This window comes from Myotis brandtii, unplaced genomic scaffold (genome assembly GCF_000412655.1).
Source record: "Myotis brandtii unplaced genomic scaffold, ASM41265v1 scaffold123, whole genome shotgun sequence".
In the NCBI taxonomy this organism is placed as follows: Eukaryota; Metazoa; Chordata; class Mammalia; order Chiroptera; family Vespertilionidae; genus Myotis; species Myotis brandtii.
In genome coordinates, this window is record NW_005354291.1 from 14,563,727 (window position 1) to 14,583,644 (window position 19,918).

The window sequence follows — 19,918 nt, forward strand, 5'->3', positions numbered from 1 at the left end:
GGAAGGCTGCGGGCCGGGCCGGGCCGGGGGGCTGGGGAGGTCGTCTTCGAGCTGATTTGTGGTGAGGCCGGCGAGTCCCACATACTTAAGGGGAAAGTACAGTTTTAAAATGGTCTGAGCCCTGAACAAACGGGAAGATCCTGTCGGTGAGCCCCAGCCCCAGGTACTGGCCACCTCTCAATTCCTTTGCTTTGCGGGCGGGGAAAAATGAATCAACCTTGTCCCACAGCCCGAGGTGGGGCCCTTACAGATGCTTGTTCTTAACTCCGGTTGGGCTGACTTCCCATTCCCATCCCCCACCCCTCGGCCCACCCCCGCAGCCCGGTGTTCGGGCCTGGGCTGAAAAAGCGCAGAACCGCAGGATGGGAGCCGAGGGGGAGGGGCCCTGCCCGGCCCTAAGGAGCCCGAACCTGCGGCCGGACCCAAGTGGGGCGCAGCCCCTAAACAGGACCCGAGTCCAGGGCCCGGTACTGTTGCACCTCGCGCCCTGCCTTTTTAGAATGGCTTTCTGTCCCATTTTTAGCCCGAAAGTTACGAGATCCGACACTATGGACCAGCCAAGTGGGTCAGCACCTCCGTGGAGTCAAGGGACTGGGATTCTGCCGTCCAGACTGGCTTTTCCAGGCTGACCAGCTACGTTCAAGGCAAAAACGAGAAAGGTGAAGGCAGTTTTCCTTGTAATTGTATTTGGTGGTTGAGTCCCCGGGCTTATTCTCGAGTTTTAGCTTATGAAAGCAATACAATTTAGAATAGAAAAATAACCAGGTCAACAAAGACTTACTGTTTTTTTCAGCCCCTCATCCTTGACTGTGTTCCTCTGTCACTAGTGTTAAGGCCCTTTTATGGCTGATGCTGGACTGGTGGGTGAGAGACACCAGGAGGCAGGTCAGGAGGAGGAACACAAGATCCAGAGTCTCCATACTGAGCCCCTGGTTCTGGCTCTGAGGTTATTCATATTCCAGTAGGTCACTTGGCCAATGGGGCTTCAGCTTCTGAATTGTAAAAATAAAGAGTGACTGGACGATGTGACCTCTGATCTTCCCTGCTGTCCCTAAACCTTTAGAATTCAGTAACCAAAAATATTAATAGTACAGAAAGCGCTTACTGTGGGCAGTGGATAATTGAGTCATTTTGGTCTTACTTTTTAACGATGGAAATTATCTTAAAGGTAAATACAGGGTGGGGCAAAAGTAAGATTACAGTTGTTTGCATGGAAAATAATACAATAATTAGTCATTAATACAAGAATAAACTCTGTTTTGCATACTCACAACTGTAACACTACTTTTGCCTTTCCCTGTATTTACGCCAATAGCATAAAGTAAATCGAGACACTCAGATCACAAAATAATAGGTGAAGTTTAAAAAGTGGTGCTAAATTCCCTACCTTTGCTTTCACGGTCTCCTTTGTGTTTAAATATGTATATTTTTATGGCACAGAGATGAAAATAAAGATGACAGCTCCAGTGATGAGCTACGTGGAGCCGGGTTCGGGTCCTTTTAGCGAGTCTACCATTACCATCTCCCTGTATATCCCCTCCGAGCAGCAATCTGATCCGCCGAGGCCTTCAGAGTCAGATGTCTTCATTGAAGACAGAGCCGCAATGACTGTGTTTGTGCGGTAAGTGGTAGGTAATTTATAGCCCTGCTGACTGCTAGTTTCACTGTCCTGCACTCTGTTTAGCGCTGATGCAATTTCAGTAGGCTTTTCACCCTTCCACAAAAACAGGCCTAATGCACTTTTGTGGCGTTTTCCCACTGGCTTATTTTATCTAGGTTACCAAGGGTCTGTTGCAAAATCTAATCAATTCAGTTAATGCAGAGTCTGTTGCATACCTTCCACAAAGCAGACGCAATGCAAATTATTCCCCCTCCCCCCAAAAGCATACGCTTAGCTTACCTGCCATCTAGTTAAGCCCAAACAACAATACCTTAACTCCCAACTTCTAGGTCCTGATAACCCCAAACTCTTTCCTTTTGTTCCCCAGCACAAGGGATGGCTGCTGCCTCCTGAGGTTATTCCCTCTGCTAGTTTACGGGTTCGTTTTCACTTTTTCAGAATTCTAATACCTGCTGCACTCATTTCTTGTATTAAATTCTCCGTTGAAATTTTATCACAGTACATGATAATAGTCTCATGTTGGAGTCCCTTTATTAGTCCCTTTCTCTCCCTCCTTTTACCACCAACCTGTTACAGGAATCTGTGTCTCTGCTTCCTCACCTCCCACGTACACCTCAAATCACCACCGTCTGCTACAGCCCACACCATCTCCATGGAACTGCTCTTGCCACCTTCCACAGTGCACCTCCATTTGTTACATAACAGTCCCTTCCCAGGGTCCCCTGCAGCCTTTGCGTGCTGACCAGTCTGTTCCCTGATACTTGTCCATCCTATAACTCAGAGTGTTGCTGTGTTGTCATTCCTCTCCTCCTCGTCCACTCCTCACCCTAAGAATCACTGTTGATGCCTGTTATTGATGCTCATGTCATAGCAGGATTGCTCTGGGTGATCTGTTCACAATGCCTCAAATATCTGTGTCTAATGACTCTCAAATTTAATGTCTCCAGCCCGAGTTCCCTACTTGTTGGACATTTCCATGTGGGATAGGGGTGGGGCTCAAACGGAACAGCTCTAAAAACAAGCCTTTCCCCGATTCCCAGCCTGCGTGGGCAGGAACTTACAGCGCCTGTGTCAGTAAAGGGCCTCCGCATCCTGACAGCCTCCCGAGCAAGGACCTCCATGGCCATCACCCGCACGCTCTTCCCTGACAACTGGTCTCCAGATCTGGCCCCTTCCCCTCAGAAAGGATCGTGATTCTGCTCCCATCTCTCCATCCTCATGGTTACTTCCTCATGGTTACGAGGCCCACACCTAAGTCATACTTTGCTGAACACAGTGCCTGACAAGGTAGAGACTCCCATGTCTACTGATCTCAGATCTTGACTATTCCACTTCAGTAGCCTCCCAGCTCCTCTCCGTGCCCACCGGTCTCTTCCTCTCTTGCCCCCCAAGGAACTCGTGCTTTTCTTATGACAACGGCAACAAAAGCCCCAACCTGTTACTCCATTCAAGTCTTTGTTGGTTTCTTCTTGCTTTAGGGCAGTGGTTCTCAACCTTCTGGCCCTTTAAATACAGTTCCTCATGTTGTGACCCAACCATAAAATTATTTTCGTTGCTACTTCATAACTGTAATGTTGCTGCTGTTATGAATCGTAATGTAAATATCTGATATGCAGAATGGTCTTAGGCGACCCCTGTGAAAGGGTCGTTCAACCGCCAAAAGGGTCGCGACTCACAGGTTGAGAACCACTGCTTTAGGGTGAAATTTGGGTTGTTCATTCACATTGCACACAGCGCCTTTTATAATGTGTCCCGACCCTGTCTCCCCAACTCGTGTTCCATTGACGTTCCCACTCTTCCCTGAGCAGGCAATGTTCTTCCACAGCTCTTTACCTTTGATATCAGCCAAGTTCCTAGACTTCCTTTGTCCAAATCTCTGCATTTGGAAACTGTGTATAATCATAAAGCACCTACCTAATTCATAGGGTTGCCATGATTAAACAAGTGACTGTACATAAAATACTTAGAACATGGCATGACTACTAGTTCTAGCTTCCTCTTTCTTCTCTTTTTGGAGAGCCCACGGCCATCCTCTAGGACAGTGGTTCTCAACCTTCCTAATGCCGTGATCCTTTAATACAGTTCCTCATGTTGTGGTGACCCCCAACCATAAAATTATTTTCGTTGCTACTTCATAACTGTAATTTTGCTACTGTTATGAATCGTAATGTAAATATCTGATATGCAGAATGTATTTTCATTGTTACAAATTGAACATAATTAAAGCATAGTGATTAATCACAAAAACAATATGTAATTACATATGTGTTTTCCGGTGGTCTTAGGCGACCCCTGTGAAAGGGTTGTTCGACCCCCAAAGGGGTCGCGACCCACAGGTTGAGAACCGCTGCTCTAGGACTTAGAATGGCACCTAGGCTGGGATAACTTTCTCTGTCCATATCCTTCAGCTCCAAGCAAGGTAGGTGTGTTGGGGGAGGCTTGGTGTGTTTGTGTACGGAATAGAGCATGGATAAATCATTGTAGAACAATATATATTTAGAGAACAGAAGGTGACTTCTAATTAGGGGCCTCAAGATTTGATTTCACCGAAGAAGTAGGACCTGAAAACAAATTTCCTGTAGGCAGAACATACCGAGAGTTGGCTATTATTAAAGAAAATAACAATTTAAAAGACAAAATATTTCTTAACGCGTGATTCAGAATTATTATCAGTCAACATGCTGAAAATTATAGAACAGTTTTATCAATTTATCTTCAATGTTTTATATACAGGTGTGCACATAGATTCCTACACTTATTCAACAAGGATTTAAACGATACTGCATGCCAGGAATGATTCTAGGTGCCCGACATTGTTGAGTAAAATAGACATGTTTGGTTTGTACCCTTGAGAGCTTACATCTTATCTGAAGAAGGGTAGGACTGATCCTTTCCATTGGCACACTGATAATAAAACTTACGCTAAAGAAGGGGTATTAGGAACATATTTGGTTCCCTGTGTTTCCTATTCTTAACCTTCAAAATCAAATTCATCATGTTTACATGTCAGCAACTCAGCTAATTCTGTGTCCTGTCAGGATTTAATCTCAGGATATTTTTGCTTCTTTACTTTAAAATCTATGCTTTAAATTTTATTCTTTTTCCCCACTTAAAAAAATCTTTTAAAAAATATGTTTTTATTGATTTTAGAGAAAGAGAAAGTAAGTGAGAGGGAGAGAGAGAAACAATTGGTAGGCTGCCTCCTGCACCCCCCGCCCCCCATCCCCTTACTGGGGATTGAGCCCAAAACCCACGTATGTGCCCTGACCCGGAATTGAACAGGCCACCTCTCAGTGCACAGGATGACGCCCAACCAACTGAGCCACACTGGCCAGAGCTTTTTCCTCACTTTCCCAGCTCCTGCTTTTCTTTTTAATTTAAATATTTTGGCTGTCTGTTTTTTCCCATCCCCAAACCTCCCATGTATCTCACTCAGATCTGACCAAGTTACTTTTCTGCTCAAACATCCTTTTAAGAATAATCTCCAAAGGTCTTAGGATGATGATATACAAGGTTTTTCCTTCCGGCTGAGCCGCACCTTCCTGAGCCCACGCTGTGCCTCACTGTGAAAACACTTTGCAGTTTGCGACTTCTGTTCTTTTTCGTATCCCTCCCCTTTCTCTGCCCAGCAAAACACTCTACATTCCAGACCCAACTCAGTTCACAGCCCTGATCTTGATTTAATCTTGTACTCAGTGTCCCTATGCACTTTGGTCCTGTCTCTGTTAAATCTCTTCCCAAGCTATAGAGAGGGAGCTACCAAAATGCTTGTCTCTTGCTTCAGACTGTAAGTCAATAGGGTCAAAACTACATTATATTCATCCATCAATTAGTGCCTGTCCTTTGCCCAAGGAGAGGAAGAAAGGCAAAATGTTCTAGAGAAAATTTCAAGTCTGGAAGGGAGGCTTCTAAGTGGCTTTCAGTGTGGTCCTCTGGCCAGCAGCAGCAGCAGCATTGGGAGCTAGTTAGAAACCGTACAGACTCTCAGACCCCCTCCCAGACCTTCTGAATCTGCATGTTAGCAAGGTTCGTGTGCACATTAAAGTTTGAGAAGCAGAGTTAGAGGACGGGAAGTGTGAAGAGTGACTTTCAGTGTGGTCCTCTGGCCAGCAGCAGCAGCATTGGGAGCTAGTTAGAAACCATAGACTCTCAGACCCCCTCCCAGACCTCCTGAATCTGCATGTTAGCAAGGTTCGTGTGCACGTTGAAGTTTGAGAAGCAGAGTTAGAGGACGGGAAGTGTGAATTCTGTATCTACCTGCCAACAGCTGGGCCGGATCCCTGCTCCTGGTGCTCCTTCCTGTGTGTGCGGAGGTGACACTGAGACTGGGAACTAGAGGAAAGGAATGCTGGGTTCAGGGGCTGAGCAGGTGGAGCTTTGAAACTCGGCTTTATCCAACTTCACTGTATCAGCTCCTGCTTTTCTTTTCAGACTGACAGCGTCGGTACTAAAACCATTCATGGTTATCTACGTTCTCCTTTGTAGGTCTTTCGATGGATTCTCTAGCGCCCAAAAGAATCAAGAACAACTTTTGACATTAGCAAGCGTTTTGAGGGAAGAAGGAAAAGTTTTCGATGAAAAGGTTTACTACACTGCAGGCTACAACAGTCCTTTCAATTTGCTTAATAGAAATAATGAAGTGTGGTTGATTCAGAAAAATGAACCCTCCAAAGAAAATGAATGAGAAAATGAAAAGAAATAGCATCGCCAGGGGCTGAGCTTTAATATAGACATCAACACACCTAGAAGTAAAATGTGTGTCTAGTATCTTCTCCTTGAGAGTACACATATGACTTGAGCCTATTTCCAATGTGCCTTTTTAATGCTTGAAGCTTTATCAAGATACACAGATAATAGGGGACAACATTCTATGAGCATGGAAATGGTCATAGTCCTGGTGGTCTTTAGTTCTGTGAGGCTCCAGAGAAATACCATGTTACTTCCCCTTCTTCTCTGTATCATAATCATGTTGCTTTTTTCTACTGGATCCGTGTCAATTGGATGTTATCCCCTCCAGACAGTAGCAATAAAAATGTTAAAGATTTACCTTGTGTGGCACTACTGGACTGTCCAGCTTAGAGAGGTGAAGTTAGGGTTGGACACAAAGAATTGAACTGTCTTTTGCAGCCGCTATTACATTCTGTTGATTTCTTCTCCCCATCTGCCCAAACTCACAGAGTACCCAAACGTTTTGATAATATTTTGTGGCAAAGATTAAACTTATAAGATTAGGGACTTCCTATCCAATTTTGATATTCAGTAAAGGTATGTTTTTCCTGAACAAATGTATACAAACATATAATTTTAAAATTACTTGAATTTTTAAATGATTTCATGTAGTCTCTCTGGAGGTCATGTAAAAATGACTAATAAAAGACTGGGATGCCCCAAAATCAAGGAGGTTGACATTATCACCTGTGTTGGAAACTGCTTGTCCTGGGAAGATGTCACATTCAGGTGCCTAGAAGCCTGTTTGAGGGGAGGGCATTAGCTTTGCTGTGGGATCCTGGGGGATGGCGGTTGCAAGTTGGACCTTAGTAACTTCCAATAATTAGAGCTGCCCATGAATGACACTTGTTCCATTTCCCAGCACTGGGTGGTTTAAGTGGGGACCACATGATCATTTACATAGGAGATCTGAGTATCCAATGGTTGGGAGGGTGGGGCCAGAGGTTGTTTAAGGTCCCTTCAACCCCAACATCATATACTATCTCTTAAAATTGATCTCCCTAATCTGGATACAATCGACTAACATACCTACAGTTAGCTATGGATTGTCTTCTAGGTGTATCATCCCAAGTGCTTTACCTGAATTACCAAATTCAAAACAGATGATGCTATGTGCCACGTTGCATCATCTGTTTTACAGATGAGGACACTGAGGCACAGATGTTAGGTCACATGCCTCAGATGAAACTAAGGACGGAGGCTGATTGGAGCCCAGGCAGCTGACTCCTCGGTCCATGCTGTTAAACCGCTATGCCCCACTGGCAGGTAGCGGTCAAGAGTGGGCTAGGACTGTCTGGAGGTGTTCTTGCATATTATATGCATAATCATTATGATGATAACTTCAGACATACCTTTTAGACTGTAATTTTTGATAGAAAACAAGCTAGATTTCTGGTTCTGGAATTATTATGGGTATAAATTTTAAAATCCCAGGCAATTATTTTCCAAAGGTATCTGTTTACATTGACTATTGATTCTTTGTATGTTTGCTTGCCAAAAAGACACAAAAATTCTTTTTTAACTCATTTACCATCCCCAACTAGAGACTACCTTCTAGCCCTCCTGACGAATGTCCACAATGCCAGCCTCTATTGGTAAGAGGTAACTATTTCTAACACTTCCCCTACAGTCCTATATAAAATAGGCATCTCTTATGCAATAAATCCCACTTTACATAAGCATATTCCTGGTCACTCAGATATTGTTGGAATCTGAAACATGTTCAATAAAAAATCAATTTCATACTAAAGTCCAGGTATCCCATTTTCCCTTCCTCTCCCACAATGCACAAACCAAAACATTTTCCAGCCCTGAATTGATCAATCCGAGAGTAATTTTCATGGCAGTGAGTCAGCTATTCTAATGATGAAGGTGGCATGATTACAACGTATCCCTTATGTCAACTTTTCTTTTGAGATTTTTATTCTCGTATCTGTAGGAAATTCATGTCTAGACTTTTGCTTAAGCTAAACCTTCTACCTTTGCTGTTGGGCTAATTCGTGCTCCACCGATTAGCCCCTTTCCTTTCCTAGTCAGGCTCTCCCTCTCCACACACTCTAATCACTCTGACCACAACCCACCAATGGAATGTGTAGCTTGTAAACAAGGCTAAGAACCAAGCCAAGTTACATCATTCCTCTTCTTAAAAACCTTTGTTACTCCCCAGTACTACAAAACAAATCCTAATTTTTTAAAATGACATCCCAGGCCCTCTACATTCTTACTCCAGGTGACCATTCTAGTATCATGTCCCACTCTATTTTACTAGAGACTTCTTTTAGCTACACGGCTTCCTCTAAACACTTTGCCTCTGTGTCCTTGCTCAGGTTATTTCTTCAGTCTGGAATGACTTTCTTCTGCCAACTCCCTATGCGTGGTGAGATCCTCCTCATCTGTGAAGTCTTAGCTCAGGTTCACCACAGCCAATGCCTTCCCCATCCTCTTAGTCAGGAGCCATGACATCTTCCTCTGAGAACGATCTCTCTCACCTGCAAAGTCAGTGAAAAATACTTACCCAGTGAGCCTGGAGGTGGACAGCCCAAGGTGTTCTCACTGGACCAGGCTCCTCTGCCTTCCACACCCTGTGGCTTCCATCCTTATTGGTGCTTCAGTTTGCAAGAGCACTGTTCCTCCTCCAGCTTCCCATCCGCTCTAGGGAGAAGAGGGGAAGGAAGCCACAAGAGGGATAGCACCTGCATGAGGAAAGCAACTTCCCAGACAACAGTGGGGGCGAGGGGTCTGGTATGCCAACTGGGTGCGTCGCCAGCCTGAACCAATTCCAGGTGTTCTGTTCGTAAAGAGAACACATGCCGGCTGGGGTCCCAGCAGGATTTGCCCTGAATGTTCTTCCCTTTCCTCTGCTCCCACACTGATCTGTTTTACAGGATAGCCCTTTGTTGATGCCTCTCTTCACTAGGTTTGAAGTTCCTTAATGATATCTCATCCACATTTTTCTATCTTAGAACTTCCTCATCCTCATCTAGGACATGAGATGTATTTAATAAAGGGCTTTTTTTTTCTTCATTGCTGAACACACACTACAGATGTGCTCTAGTCTTTGTTCTGTAACTAAAGGTGGGCCTGTGTGGAAGGTAGTTTAAAGCAACTCACTGAAAGAAACTAGATTATAGTAACTCAATAGCTTATTACAGAAAAAGGAGACCTCAAAAATCAGGTCCATGCTTTATCCAAAACTCACCGCCCCCCCCCTCAGCAATATCCTAATAGCTGCCAAAGTAAAGCATCCTACCTTGTTCATCTCATGACAGAATCTCAGCAATACACATAATTATTCATATTCACCTAATGGACAGAAAACACATTAAGACAGACCCAATAAAGCCAGTCTCCAGGTTCACCTGTCCTCCCAGGAGGCCACCAGAGCTGGGTGTGGTGGTGGGTGGGGAGTAAGATAGAGATACAGAAACACCACCTTTCTTTCTTATCATTGTGATTCTCCATAAACACATAGACTCATCCACACACGAGAAGCAATGGTTTCAATCAATATTCTTCAGAAACAGGAGGGCAGAAATCAGACCAAAGTTGAGGTTGCTTCCAATGGACAGCCTTCTTTCTCTCCCCAACTTTTAGAAAAACTACAGTGGAAATCATTTAGGCCTGGGGCTTCTGTCTATGACAATCTGGCACTTAAGGTCTCAGGGTAGAAGGAATGGTCAAGTCTACCCTCATTTTTTAGTATGATCTGATCCGTTAACTGTAGCTGGCCCTGAGGAATATAGCAGTAAAACTAAAGATGCCCTATGGTTCAGGAAGGAATCTAGATTCTTGTTTCCCTGTATGTCATCCATGCCTGGACGCCATTCTTGCATCGCTCCACATCACATCATCTGTATTATTAGTCAATACATTATTCGTATTTTATTCAAAAGTCCCTGGGACATCGTTTAGAGTTGTTTTTCCGGATGTCCTTTGAGATGGCACAATCCAGAGTCTGGGATGTTCTAACTCCTCTCTGTTGGGTCCCACCTCCCACGGGCACCGTCTGGTCTTCACTGCTCTTCTGTTTGCATCCAGCAAAGCACTCAGCAGCTCTGCACATTACTCAAAAACCCACGTACTCACAAAAGAAATAATGTTCAAATAGTTCCTTTGCAATTGTTTTATTCAAAGCAAATTTAAAAACCTAATATATTTTCCTTTAAAAAAGGGTTTTTAAAAAAAATATTTTATTGATTTTTTACAGAGAGGAAGGGAGAGGGATAGAGAGTTAGAAACATTTATCAGCTGCCTCCTGCACACCTCCCACTGGAGATGTGCCAGCAACCAAGGTACATGCCCTTAACCGGAATTGAACCTGGGACCTTTCAGTCCGCAGGCCGACGCTCTATCCACTGAGCCAAACCGGTTAGGGCTAAAAATGGGGTTTTTAAAAAATAGTTTTATAATTAGTGTTGACGTTGCTTATCTTATCCTCAACATATTTGATTTGTATATTAAGTTAAAGTTCTCTGATAGCCATGTACATTCTAATCTTTTCTAGGTATCTATGAGATTTCATATGCAAAAGCCAACACTACTTTTCTAAAATTAAGAAGAAAAAAATTCCTTGTTCCCAATGTAGTAGACAATTGCTCCAACAGGTAAAAAAATCCTTTGCTTTTGGCCAAATGTCGGGTCTTGATTTCTGTTGTGTGAAACAAAGTGTTTTTTTGTTTTTTTCAGAGAATGGAAGTAGCCTTAATTCTTTAGGGTTGGTTTTCTTGTGTTTTTTTTTGTCTCAAAGATGTGTCTAAAGTGGGTATCTGAACATTATGATGATTTGGCCTGTGCGGTCCAACTTTGAGATGATATTTTCACATCAGGGAAGATGACATTAGGCAGCTGTCTTGTATGTAATTCAAACATCTCAGTGTTGCCACCGTAGGTCCCTCTAATGAAGAAGACAAGACTCCGATTTTATTTCACCAACAAATAAAGTACATGGCAACCAGGAGGGCGTGGGGGGGAGGGGTCACAAGAACATGACATAAAAATAAATACTTTACACACGTTTTCCCATGTCTAAAAGTGTTAACATTCTAACTGAAAAAAGATTGGAAGGTAATTACCTAACTCAATTATTTATAAAAAATATAAAAACACACAAACCACGTGATGCAAAAAAAATCTTTTTAATCTAAAAACTCATTTCCCAGGGCTAATTCATTACCAAGCCCTACCAATTTTTATCAGTTTATTAGACTAACAAGAGCTATTCAGCATTTTCGTCAAAGTAAGATAATATATAATAGATTTCGATAAACCTTTCTCAGTGAGGATATGATACTGCAGGCAGTTCAAGGAAAAATAGCCATAACTTTTTCTTTGGTGTAACCAAAAGGATATCCAAAAGTTAGCAAATGTTGACGTTTCAAGTGATAAGAAATTGCCAAATGGACGTTTAAACTCTGGTAAAAACAGTTGTACAAGGAAAAGCTCCACCCACAGTTCTGTAGTGCAAGTTTTCAAATTTCATTCTGAAAAATAAGTTTATTTCATAAGCAGGAAACAAATTGCAGCAGTGTATCACTCGCTCCTCTGCCTTCTCTCACCCTCTCTGCATGTGCACACCCTCATTTCAGTTCTCGAAGGTCCCCGCTATAAAGGAGGAAATTCATTAAAAAATTACCCACGTTTCTAACAATCGGGCTGAGAGTTGTGTCTGTGGCTGCACAGCAGCAGGCTCCGACTACAGCGCTGTCCCTTCCACATGTTTGTCATTTTTACAAAAAAGAAACAAAGCCTTTTTTCCCCCAGAAAAAAGTACCTGAACCCATTAGTCACTTAGCCCTTTCCCCACCGTTCGGGTTAACCACGAAAGCACACCTGTGCCTATACCCATGCGTTCTGTGCACTCAGAACCAGCAAATCTACCACCTCATTCTCGAAGTCACAGTCCTCTCCCTTCTGGAACGCACTCATTTCCACACATACTTTCAAAGCATCGCCACCTAGTCCAGAAGCTTCCATTACTCTACCTGTGTCTTTTTCTCCTCATATATCTGTACATGCTGTGTGTCTGTGTATTTTTCTTAAAACATAAAAAGTGTTCAAAATGCACACATACACACCTATTCACACACACCCAACATTTAACCAAAAAAAAAAAAAAAAAAGAAAAATCTTCCCCAGGAAGCACTTTCAGAAGTTAAGCTTCTACTTGCTTTTAAGCCACAGGGCAAGTGCCAAGTGAGTCCTAAGTGACCCTCATCCACTGCAGGCAAGGCAGTGCCCGGGTCCACAGCACACACACGGGTGGGATCCCTGGGCAGACAGGGAAGGGCTCCTCGGGCTTCCTAGAGCGATGGGTTGTGCATCTCCCCCACGTCACCTGGGAGATCCCATTCTTGCCCCTAACTTGCTTCCCTCAGAGGACCCTCGCACTGTTCCGACGGGCCCCTGCCCTGGGCACCGGTTGTCCCATCTGCGGGGCCACATTGCAGGCTGCCCCCATCCATGTCATCCCCCACCAGTCCGTCCAGGGAACAGCCCCTTGCAGCGCCCAGGACACGGCGAGCCCTGGTGTCCACAGGCTCCGTGGCCTCCCCTTCGCCTTCCGAGATGACGGTCATGGGGCTGCTCTGGATCCGGTTCCGCAGGCTGTACCTGCTGCTGGCTGCGGAAGGTGGGGTTCGACTACGGCCGTACCTGGGGCCGGAAAAGGACAGACTCCGAGGCATCAAGCCTTCGTTCCTGGCCCACTCCTCCTGGGCCCTTCTGTTCTTGCTCGGGGAACAGCTGGACGGGCTGTCGGGAGCATCTGGCGCGGGCTCCGACCTTGACCTCTGGAACCTAGGGTCTGTGTTCTTGAGCATCTCGGCTGCAGACATGCGGGCACCGGTGTCTGACCGACTCCCCTTTTTCAGCAGCAGAGCTTTGAAGTTGTCACTGCTGGTGCTGCTCTTGCGGACACTTCTCTGAATCGATCCCACCTGCTTTGGGGAGGCCAGGCTGGGGGCGGCACCGGTGGGCGTCACTGGCGGGGAGGGAGAATGGTTTCTGGTGTGATCATCCTCTGAATCTTTACGGCCAAGGACTTTCCTCTTGGATCTGAGATTTAATAACATTAAGATAAAGGTTAATTCCAAATGGGCCACTGGATGTCAGCCACAACCACCATGCTTATCTTACTGCACATTCAGGTCACCATCTATGTAAACTTCCACACACCCATGCACAAGAATAGTTCATTGTATTTACCATGTGTGCCCATGACCCAGCTATCATTATTAACTTATGGCCTCTCATCTTTAAACTCCACTCTCACTGGATTATTTTGAAACAAATCTCAGGCATAATAACTGGATAGGACCATTACTAAAGTTTTTAATAACTGTCATTTCTAATTTAATTCTCCTACATTGGACTGATCCTGACTGGATTTCATGGTGCTGGCAATGAAAAGGCCTAACAGCCAATTTCCAGAATACCCTACCCCCTCTACCGAGAAGGGCCCCTACCCAGGTTCTAGAACAATTCTACAAGAGTTTGACATAAAACCAGTCTTCCTTGGCTCTTACTGGGCCATATGTCAACTCCTAGAAGTCCAACGGTCCAGAAAACAAAAGCGAACCTCCCACGCCATGTCCTGTTTCGAGACTCATGTCAGAGAACTTCTAGCTGATCAGGAAAATGTGGGGCTGTGGGGAGAGTATGAGAGAGGAGGGGCCTTCAGGGAAAGTGAAATGTTTCCTGTAGGTATTTCTTGCCCTCAGTCGCTAAGAACCTCCCTGTTCCATGTGTTTTCTGCTGAGAGTGAGTCAGAGATAATAAAGCAGATGAGCCAAGTGGCCCCTTGCTGGTCTTTTCATAACAACACCTCAGTGTGCCAGGAATCCGTTAGCCAAGTACAGGTGGACTTGCTTTAAGGAAACGTGGTACATCTAATGAATAAAGATACAGGAATATTTATTTTTCTGCTATAAAATTCTAGAATATGCAGCAGGGAAAGGTTGAGAGGATGCTATCTGTACACACAGATCAAGGGTTGAACCTGAGCACTACCAACCTCTAGCTGTGTGACCTCAGGCTATTACTCATCTATACCCGCACCTCGGTGTGCATACTTGTAAAATGGGGATGATGATATCAGCCTCACAGGTTTGTGAGGATTCCATGAGATAAAGAATCTGTGGAGTCACATGGACCTGGGTGCACTCCCAGTGCTTAAAGCGACATTGTTCAGTTACCTTGGGCAACTTAAAATTTCTGATCCTGTTTCCTATATGGAAAAGGGGAATAACAGCAGATAGCACATAATTTAGTGATCAAGATGGATGCAATATCAGCCATAAAATGTCAGGCACAGAGAAGGTGCTTAATAAACCTTTGAGTGTCACTTAGGAAAATATAATTTCCCTTCCTGCCTCTAGGTCAGGCTTCAGTGCTGTTTTCATGTGACCTGCACAGCAAGGCATGGGGGAGGGTGGGCCATGATGGCTGTCCTGGGTTTGATGCTCCCAGGGTCCTCTCCCTGCTTCTGGCCAAAAAGGAGCCACCAAAGTAGAAAACAGGAAGTAGTAAGGACGAAATTCAGAGGCTGAAAGGTGGCCAGACCTGATGTGGCACCAGCCCCTTTGGGATGCAGAGCCTGCCTATGATATCTAGGTTCAATGGTCCTGCTCAGCTGTCAATAAAAGCAATGTTCTAGAGCAGTGGTTCTCAACCTTCCTAATGCTGAGACCCTTTAATACAGTTCCTCATGTTGTGGTGACCCCCAATTTCATTGTTACAAATTGAATATAATTAAAGCATAGTGATTAATCACAAAAACAGTATGTAATTATATATGTGTTTTCCGATGGTCTTAGGCGACCCCTGTGAAAGGGTCGTTCGACCCCCAAAGGGGTCGCGACCCACAGGTTGAGAACCGCTGTTCTAGAGTAAGTTAATGAGCGACGGACAGAAACCGTAGAAATACTAACATCTCAGAATTGTAGAGCTGGAAAGGACTTCAGACGGTTTGGTCTGACCAAAGAAGGTGCCTGAGGTCTGAAGAGTGAAGTCACACGGCTGAATACAAGAACTGGGACCTGATGGAGTATTTTTCCATTTATAGCACATGGCTTCACAATTTCTACAGGTTGCCCCTCCAAAAGCAGCTTTGCCCACCCCATTTTTGCAGGTACTGGTTTGTGATTGTCATTTTTTTGTTTGGTTTTTCAACGAAGAGGATGTGCCGAGTGCCACACAACAACCCACAGCGATCCTTGATTAAAGCTATGGCCTTTAACTGCAGATTCAGAATTAAGAGAAGGGATGGAAATTTATAAAAAGTAGTGTTGTTTTTCAAGAACAGCTGTCCTCTCAAATGAGAATTAAGTCTAAACATTTGAATTCTCTGCTTCTATATTGTGTGTGTATTTTTAAAGAAGATGGCTGTAAAAGGTGCTTAAACAGTTAACTCTGCTTGAAAACTAATTACTTCAATGAATATAAAAATTTCACACCTCAACTGGTGTGCTACATGTTCCATCTGGCTTCCAATCTGAAGGGAATTTATTTGCATTCTCAAACTTGAAAGCTGTGTTTCAATTTAGATAGTCTTTACTTTGAACTATTAGCTTAGGTACTAAAGGGGATATAAAATAAAGCCCTAAAAATCACAAACTTTAGGTGGATTTGGATTATGTCTGCTAATATACTGTCTGTGTTAAAATAAAAACCAGCACATGTCCTTGGCTTTCTCTTTACAATCCCCTCCTACGTGGCCTTTACGGCTACCATGCGCACACAGGATAATTCAGAGAGGCCAATTCCTACATCTGCTGTAGACATAATTACGCTCTAGATATAATTCTCTAGTAGGAGAAACCTCAAATTTTTCAGGGCCTCAAGAAGGTTGCTAAAATAAAACATAGAGAAGATCTCTGGCATATTTTTAGGAAAAGCATGTTGTAATTTGGGCCCACAACAGTTGGGTTCTCACTGAGACCAAGTATTTAGTACACAGAGCGGCCAAGCAGCACATCTTCCTTGCGGACTGCTGTTATAAATACATACGCCTGCACAGTTAGCAACCCAGTGCATTCCATACTAAATGAAAGCCGTCGGGTCTTGGAACAACTTCCAAACAGCTAAATACCAATTGGTTTCATTTAATTGAGAAAATATTTATTGAGTGCTTATTATGTATCTAGCATGGTTAGTCTTAGAAACAGCTGTGTAAGCCTCTAGACGTGCCATCAAAGTTGATTTCAAAGATTGCATCATTGTTCGTTTCCCCGTTTCGAGAAATAATTTGGTAAATAGCTACCTTTTTATTCCTCACGATATCAAAGAGAACAGTCAGGCAAGGAACAGTCTGTGGAACAGAATGTTAAAGGAACAGTCTGTGGGGTCTTTTGGAATATTATACCAATACTAGAGCCAAGAGGTAAAAAATGTAATTCTTCACAAACACCTTAATTTGCCAGCTTGTTTTCTCTCTCTCCCAAATTAGGTGTTTGTGTTGCATGAGGAATTTCAGGGAGGGACAGCCCTATGCTTTTCATCACATGCAATAGTTTTTGTTATATTCCAAGAATCGGGAAAATGGTCATATACACAAGGTTAGTCCCACAATCAGGATTTTTTGTTTCCGGAGGGAAAAAAAGGAACCTTGATTCAGGGCAATACAAGACTTTGGAAGGATAAGGGCATGTGTAAGAGTGATCTGAAAATACTGTGGTGAAGAAGTCTAGGAAGAAGCAAAGGTTTTATATAGGAAGTACTTGCACATATACAATCTTAATAGTTTTTACAATGTCACTGTTGTGAGAGTACTTGGCTGTTTACAACCAGAAAAATGAGGCAATAAATAAAACTTTAGTGTTAAGTCCTATTCACTCAAGGTGACCACATCTGAAAAGTATAATAGTACAGGCAGTTCTTTTAAAAATATTTATTCTTTATTTTTTCAAACCCAGTAATCTCTGATGCCAGTAGGTGGCACTAGCAGCATACAGTAAAGCAAATAGATTTAATTCCTTTTGCTCCTGCTTAAAAAAGATGTACTCTCTTATTGAAACATGTAAGCAGCCGAAGAAATTGCACTATAAATTCCTGGTTTTTCTGTAAAATAAACAACAATGCTGTGCCATTATAAAGTTCCTGTCCTGTAGCGCTAGTCTGTGCATCTCACGTCCACAGAACACAGCCTTCCTCCCCTGGACTGGACCAGGGCTGCTCTAACCTAACTCCTAAATACCCTGTCATATGACTGACACATTGCATTCCTGGCCAGCAAGAGCAGCGCTGACCAGAGGCATCACACCGAGCCTCTGATCCCCCTGTCATCATAAAAATTAGTGGAACACAGTAAAACAGAAACTGGAGTCCGAGGAAATAAAAATATAGAAACACATGAAAATAAATCAAGTTAATGAAAATAATCCAGTTAATGAAACCTAATTGGGTGATAGAAGAAACCTCAAGAAAGAAATATAAATTGAGGAACCATTTGGAAGAGGGGGACTCACAAAGGAGGAGGAAATATGAGGAGTTTTGGGTACCTGTGAATAGCTGCGAAGAGGTCTTCTGTGGTCCGGGGTCTACTGGGGGTCATCACCTCATCACTCCCTTCTTCCTTAAGGAAGTCAAAGACCTCTGGGGAAGAGCCAGCCGCGTCCGGCTCCGGCACCCGGGCTATGGAGAAGCAAGCAGCAAACACAAGATTCACAAGTGACTTGAATTTCAGTCTTTCGCCAAGCTCCCAGTACGCTTCCCTGTCATTCCTGACAACGTGAGAACCACAGGGACGGGCAATGGGGTTTGATATTTTATAAATACGGGGAGCATGCTAGCCAAAGCTCTTTCTTTTGTGTTCAAGTCTAGATCTCCCAATGAAGCTCTTAAATCGTGTTGTAACATTACTTTGTGGCTCTCCGGAAGGGAGAGTACTCAGTGCTATTTAATACCCAGCCTGCTGCAGACCACCACCCCCTCCACCCCTCTATTCTCTGTCCTTCTGTAAGCTCTACCCTTAGATCTAGATTTTTTTAACATTTCACACAATGCCAAGCTAGTAACCTAAGTGTGAGGCAGCGCAGGAAACCGACTGCTGGCTCGAACGTGCACACGCACCAGCCCTGTCTGCCTCGGCTGCACATGGTCGGAGAGGAACAAGGGAGAAAACCAGACTCACGCCCTGGGTCCTGCAGAGCCGGGCAGCGCTCCTCCGCATGGCCCCCGCGGTCCACGCTGTTCTCGGTGCCTGGCTCCTCCTGCTTGGGGGCTGGCGAGGCACTGGGCTGCACCATGGGGACATTGGCTTCCCTTCTGCCTGGGGACGTGGATCCTGCAGCTCCTCCCTCAAGAACCGAGCTGCCGGAGGAGTCGGTCTCATCAGAACCAGCCGGGGCTGCACCAGTCTCGTTGGCCTCTCCCCTCGTGGGGCTGGGCACCGCTCCACTCACGTTCTCTGCTGGCTCCACTGTGAAATCTCTCTGCGGAGGTGGCACCACCAGGAACAGTTTGGGCTTCTTGGAAATGGGGGGTGGCTTCTTGCTGGGCGAAGGTCCGGGGGCTCTCTGGAGCGGGGCAGTCCCGGGGCCCGGCCCGGCCTCCGCCTCCCCGGCACTGTCCGGGCTGCGGCTCGGGCGGCCACGCTCGGCTGCACTGTCCTGGTGACCCTGACTCATGATCTTGGCAGGAGTCGGAAGCGGGCTTGTCACGGAGGCAGGCTGGCTTTCACTCTCCATTTCATTTATGCTATTTCGGGATTTCAGCAAGGCAGATGGCTTTAAATGATACTGGGGCACCGGCGGAGTTCGTTTTTCCTGAGATGCTGGTTCAGATAGCGGCGCTCCCTGGGTTCCTGAGTTCCTTCTCACCGGCCTGAGCTGCACCGTCTGCAGGGCCTCGGCGGTGATCAGGGGCAGGGGAGGCCTGCCGCCCTCCTCCATGGTCCCCGGCGGTCTGCAGGCCTCCTGGGGGGAGGTTGGCTGGCTAGACTTTTTGAATGAAGGCCTGGCATCTTTCATCAATTTGGGGTCGAGTGGTGGGGCAGGAGGAGGGACCGAGGAGGGTAAAGACGGTGGAGGGGGTAGCACCGAGGCAGGTGAGCCCAGAAGGGGGCTCCGAGCGGTGGGGGGAGGAGGAAAGCCTGCATCTGGAGAACAGAAGGGAGTGAGAACCTCTGGCGGTGGAGGGGGGAACAGGGGAGACCGAGGCAGAGGGCCCTCGGGGGAGTCTGCTGAAGGCGGCGGAGGAGGGAGGAAAGGAGACGTGTCCGCGGGACATGGAGACGAAGGAGAGGGGAGAGAAGGGGCAGCAGGCAGAGAGGCCGGCGCCGAGTCCAGCCTCCTCACCGTCCCGCCTCCCTCCGTGGACGTGTTAGAGGACAGGGACGTGGACGACGAGGAGATGGAGACCGAAGACACCAGGGAGGACTTCCTCTCTGGAACCTTGGGCTTGGGCTTGCCCTTCCCATTGGCGGGCGACATGGACTTTAAAAACACAGGCACGGGGGTGAGCGCGGTGGGCGTGTTGGACTGGCTGGAATACCCGCTGGAGGGGGAGGTGACCCGGTGGGCCTTCTCGGGCGACGTGGTCTTTGGTTTGACAGAGCCGCCGGGCAGGTGGGGC

At 45.4% G+C, this 19,918-nt stretch overlaps 2 protein-coding genes across 2 annotated transcripts in view; one reads left to right on the forward strand and one right to left on the reverse strand.

Moving 5' to 3' along the window:
• Positions 1 to 6,667, forward strand: part of HEBP2 (heme binding protein 2) — a 7,506-nt gene extending 839 nt beyond the window's left edge. The window contains exons 2-4 of the mRNA XM_014533927.1: positions 524 to 659; positions 1,441 to 1,621; positions 6,107 to 6,667. Coding sequence (XP_014389413.1) covers positions 524 to 659; positions 1,441 to 1,621; positions 6,107 to 6,305 — 516 coding nt within the window. The 3' untranslated portion in view covers positions 6,306 to 6,667. The remainder of the gene's footprint in view (positions 1 to 523; positions 660 to 1,440; positions 1,622 to 6,106) is intronic.
• A 4,420-nt stretch (positions 6,668 to 11,087) lies between these two features.
• The window catches only part of NHSL1 (NHS-like 1), a 73,096-nt gene continuing 64,265 nt past the window's right edge, over positions 11,088 to 19,918 (reverse strand). Inside the window, exons 7-9 of the mRNA XM_005859135.2 lie at positions 18,477 to 19,912; positions 17,845 to 17,977; positions 11,088 to 13,402 (exon numbers count right to left, since the gene is read on the reverse strand). Coding sequence (XP_005859197.1) covers positions 12,706 to 13,402; positions 17,845 to 17,977; positions 18,477 to 19,912 — 2,266 coding nt within the window. The 3' untranslated portion in view covers positions 11,088 to 12,705. The remainder of the gene's footprint in view (positions 13,403 to 17,844; positions 17,978 to 18,476; positions 19,913 to 19,918) is intronic.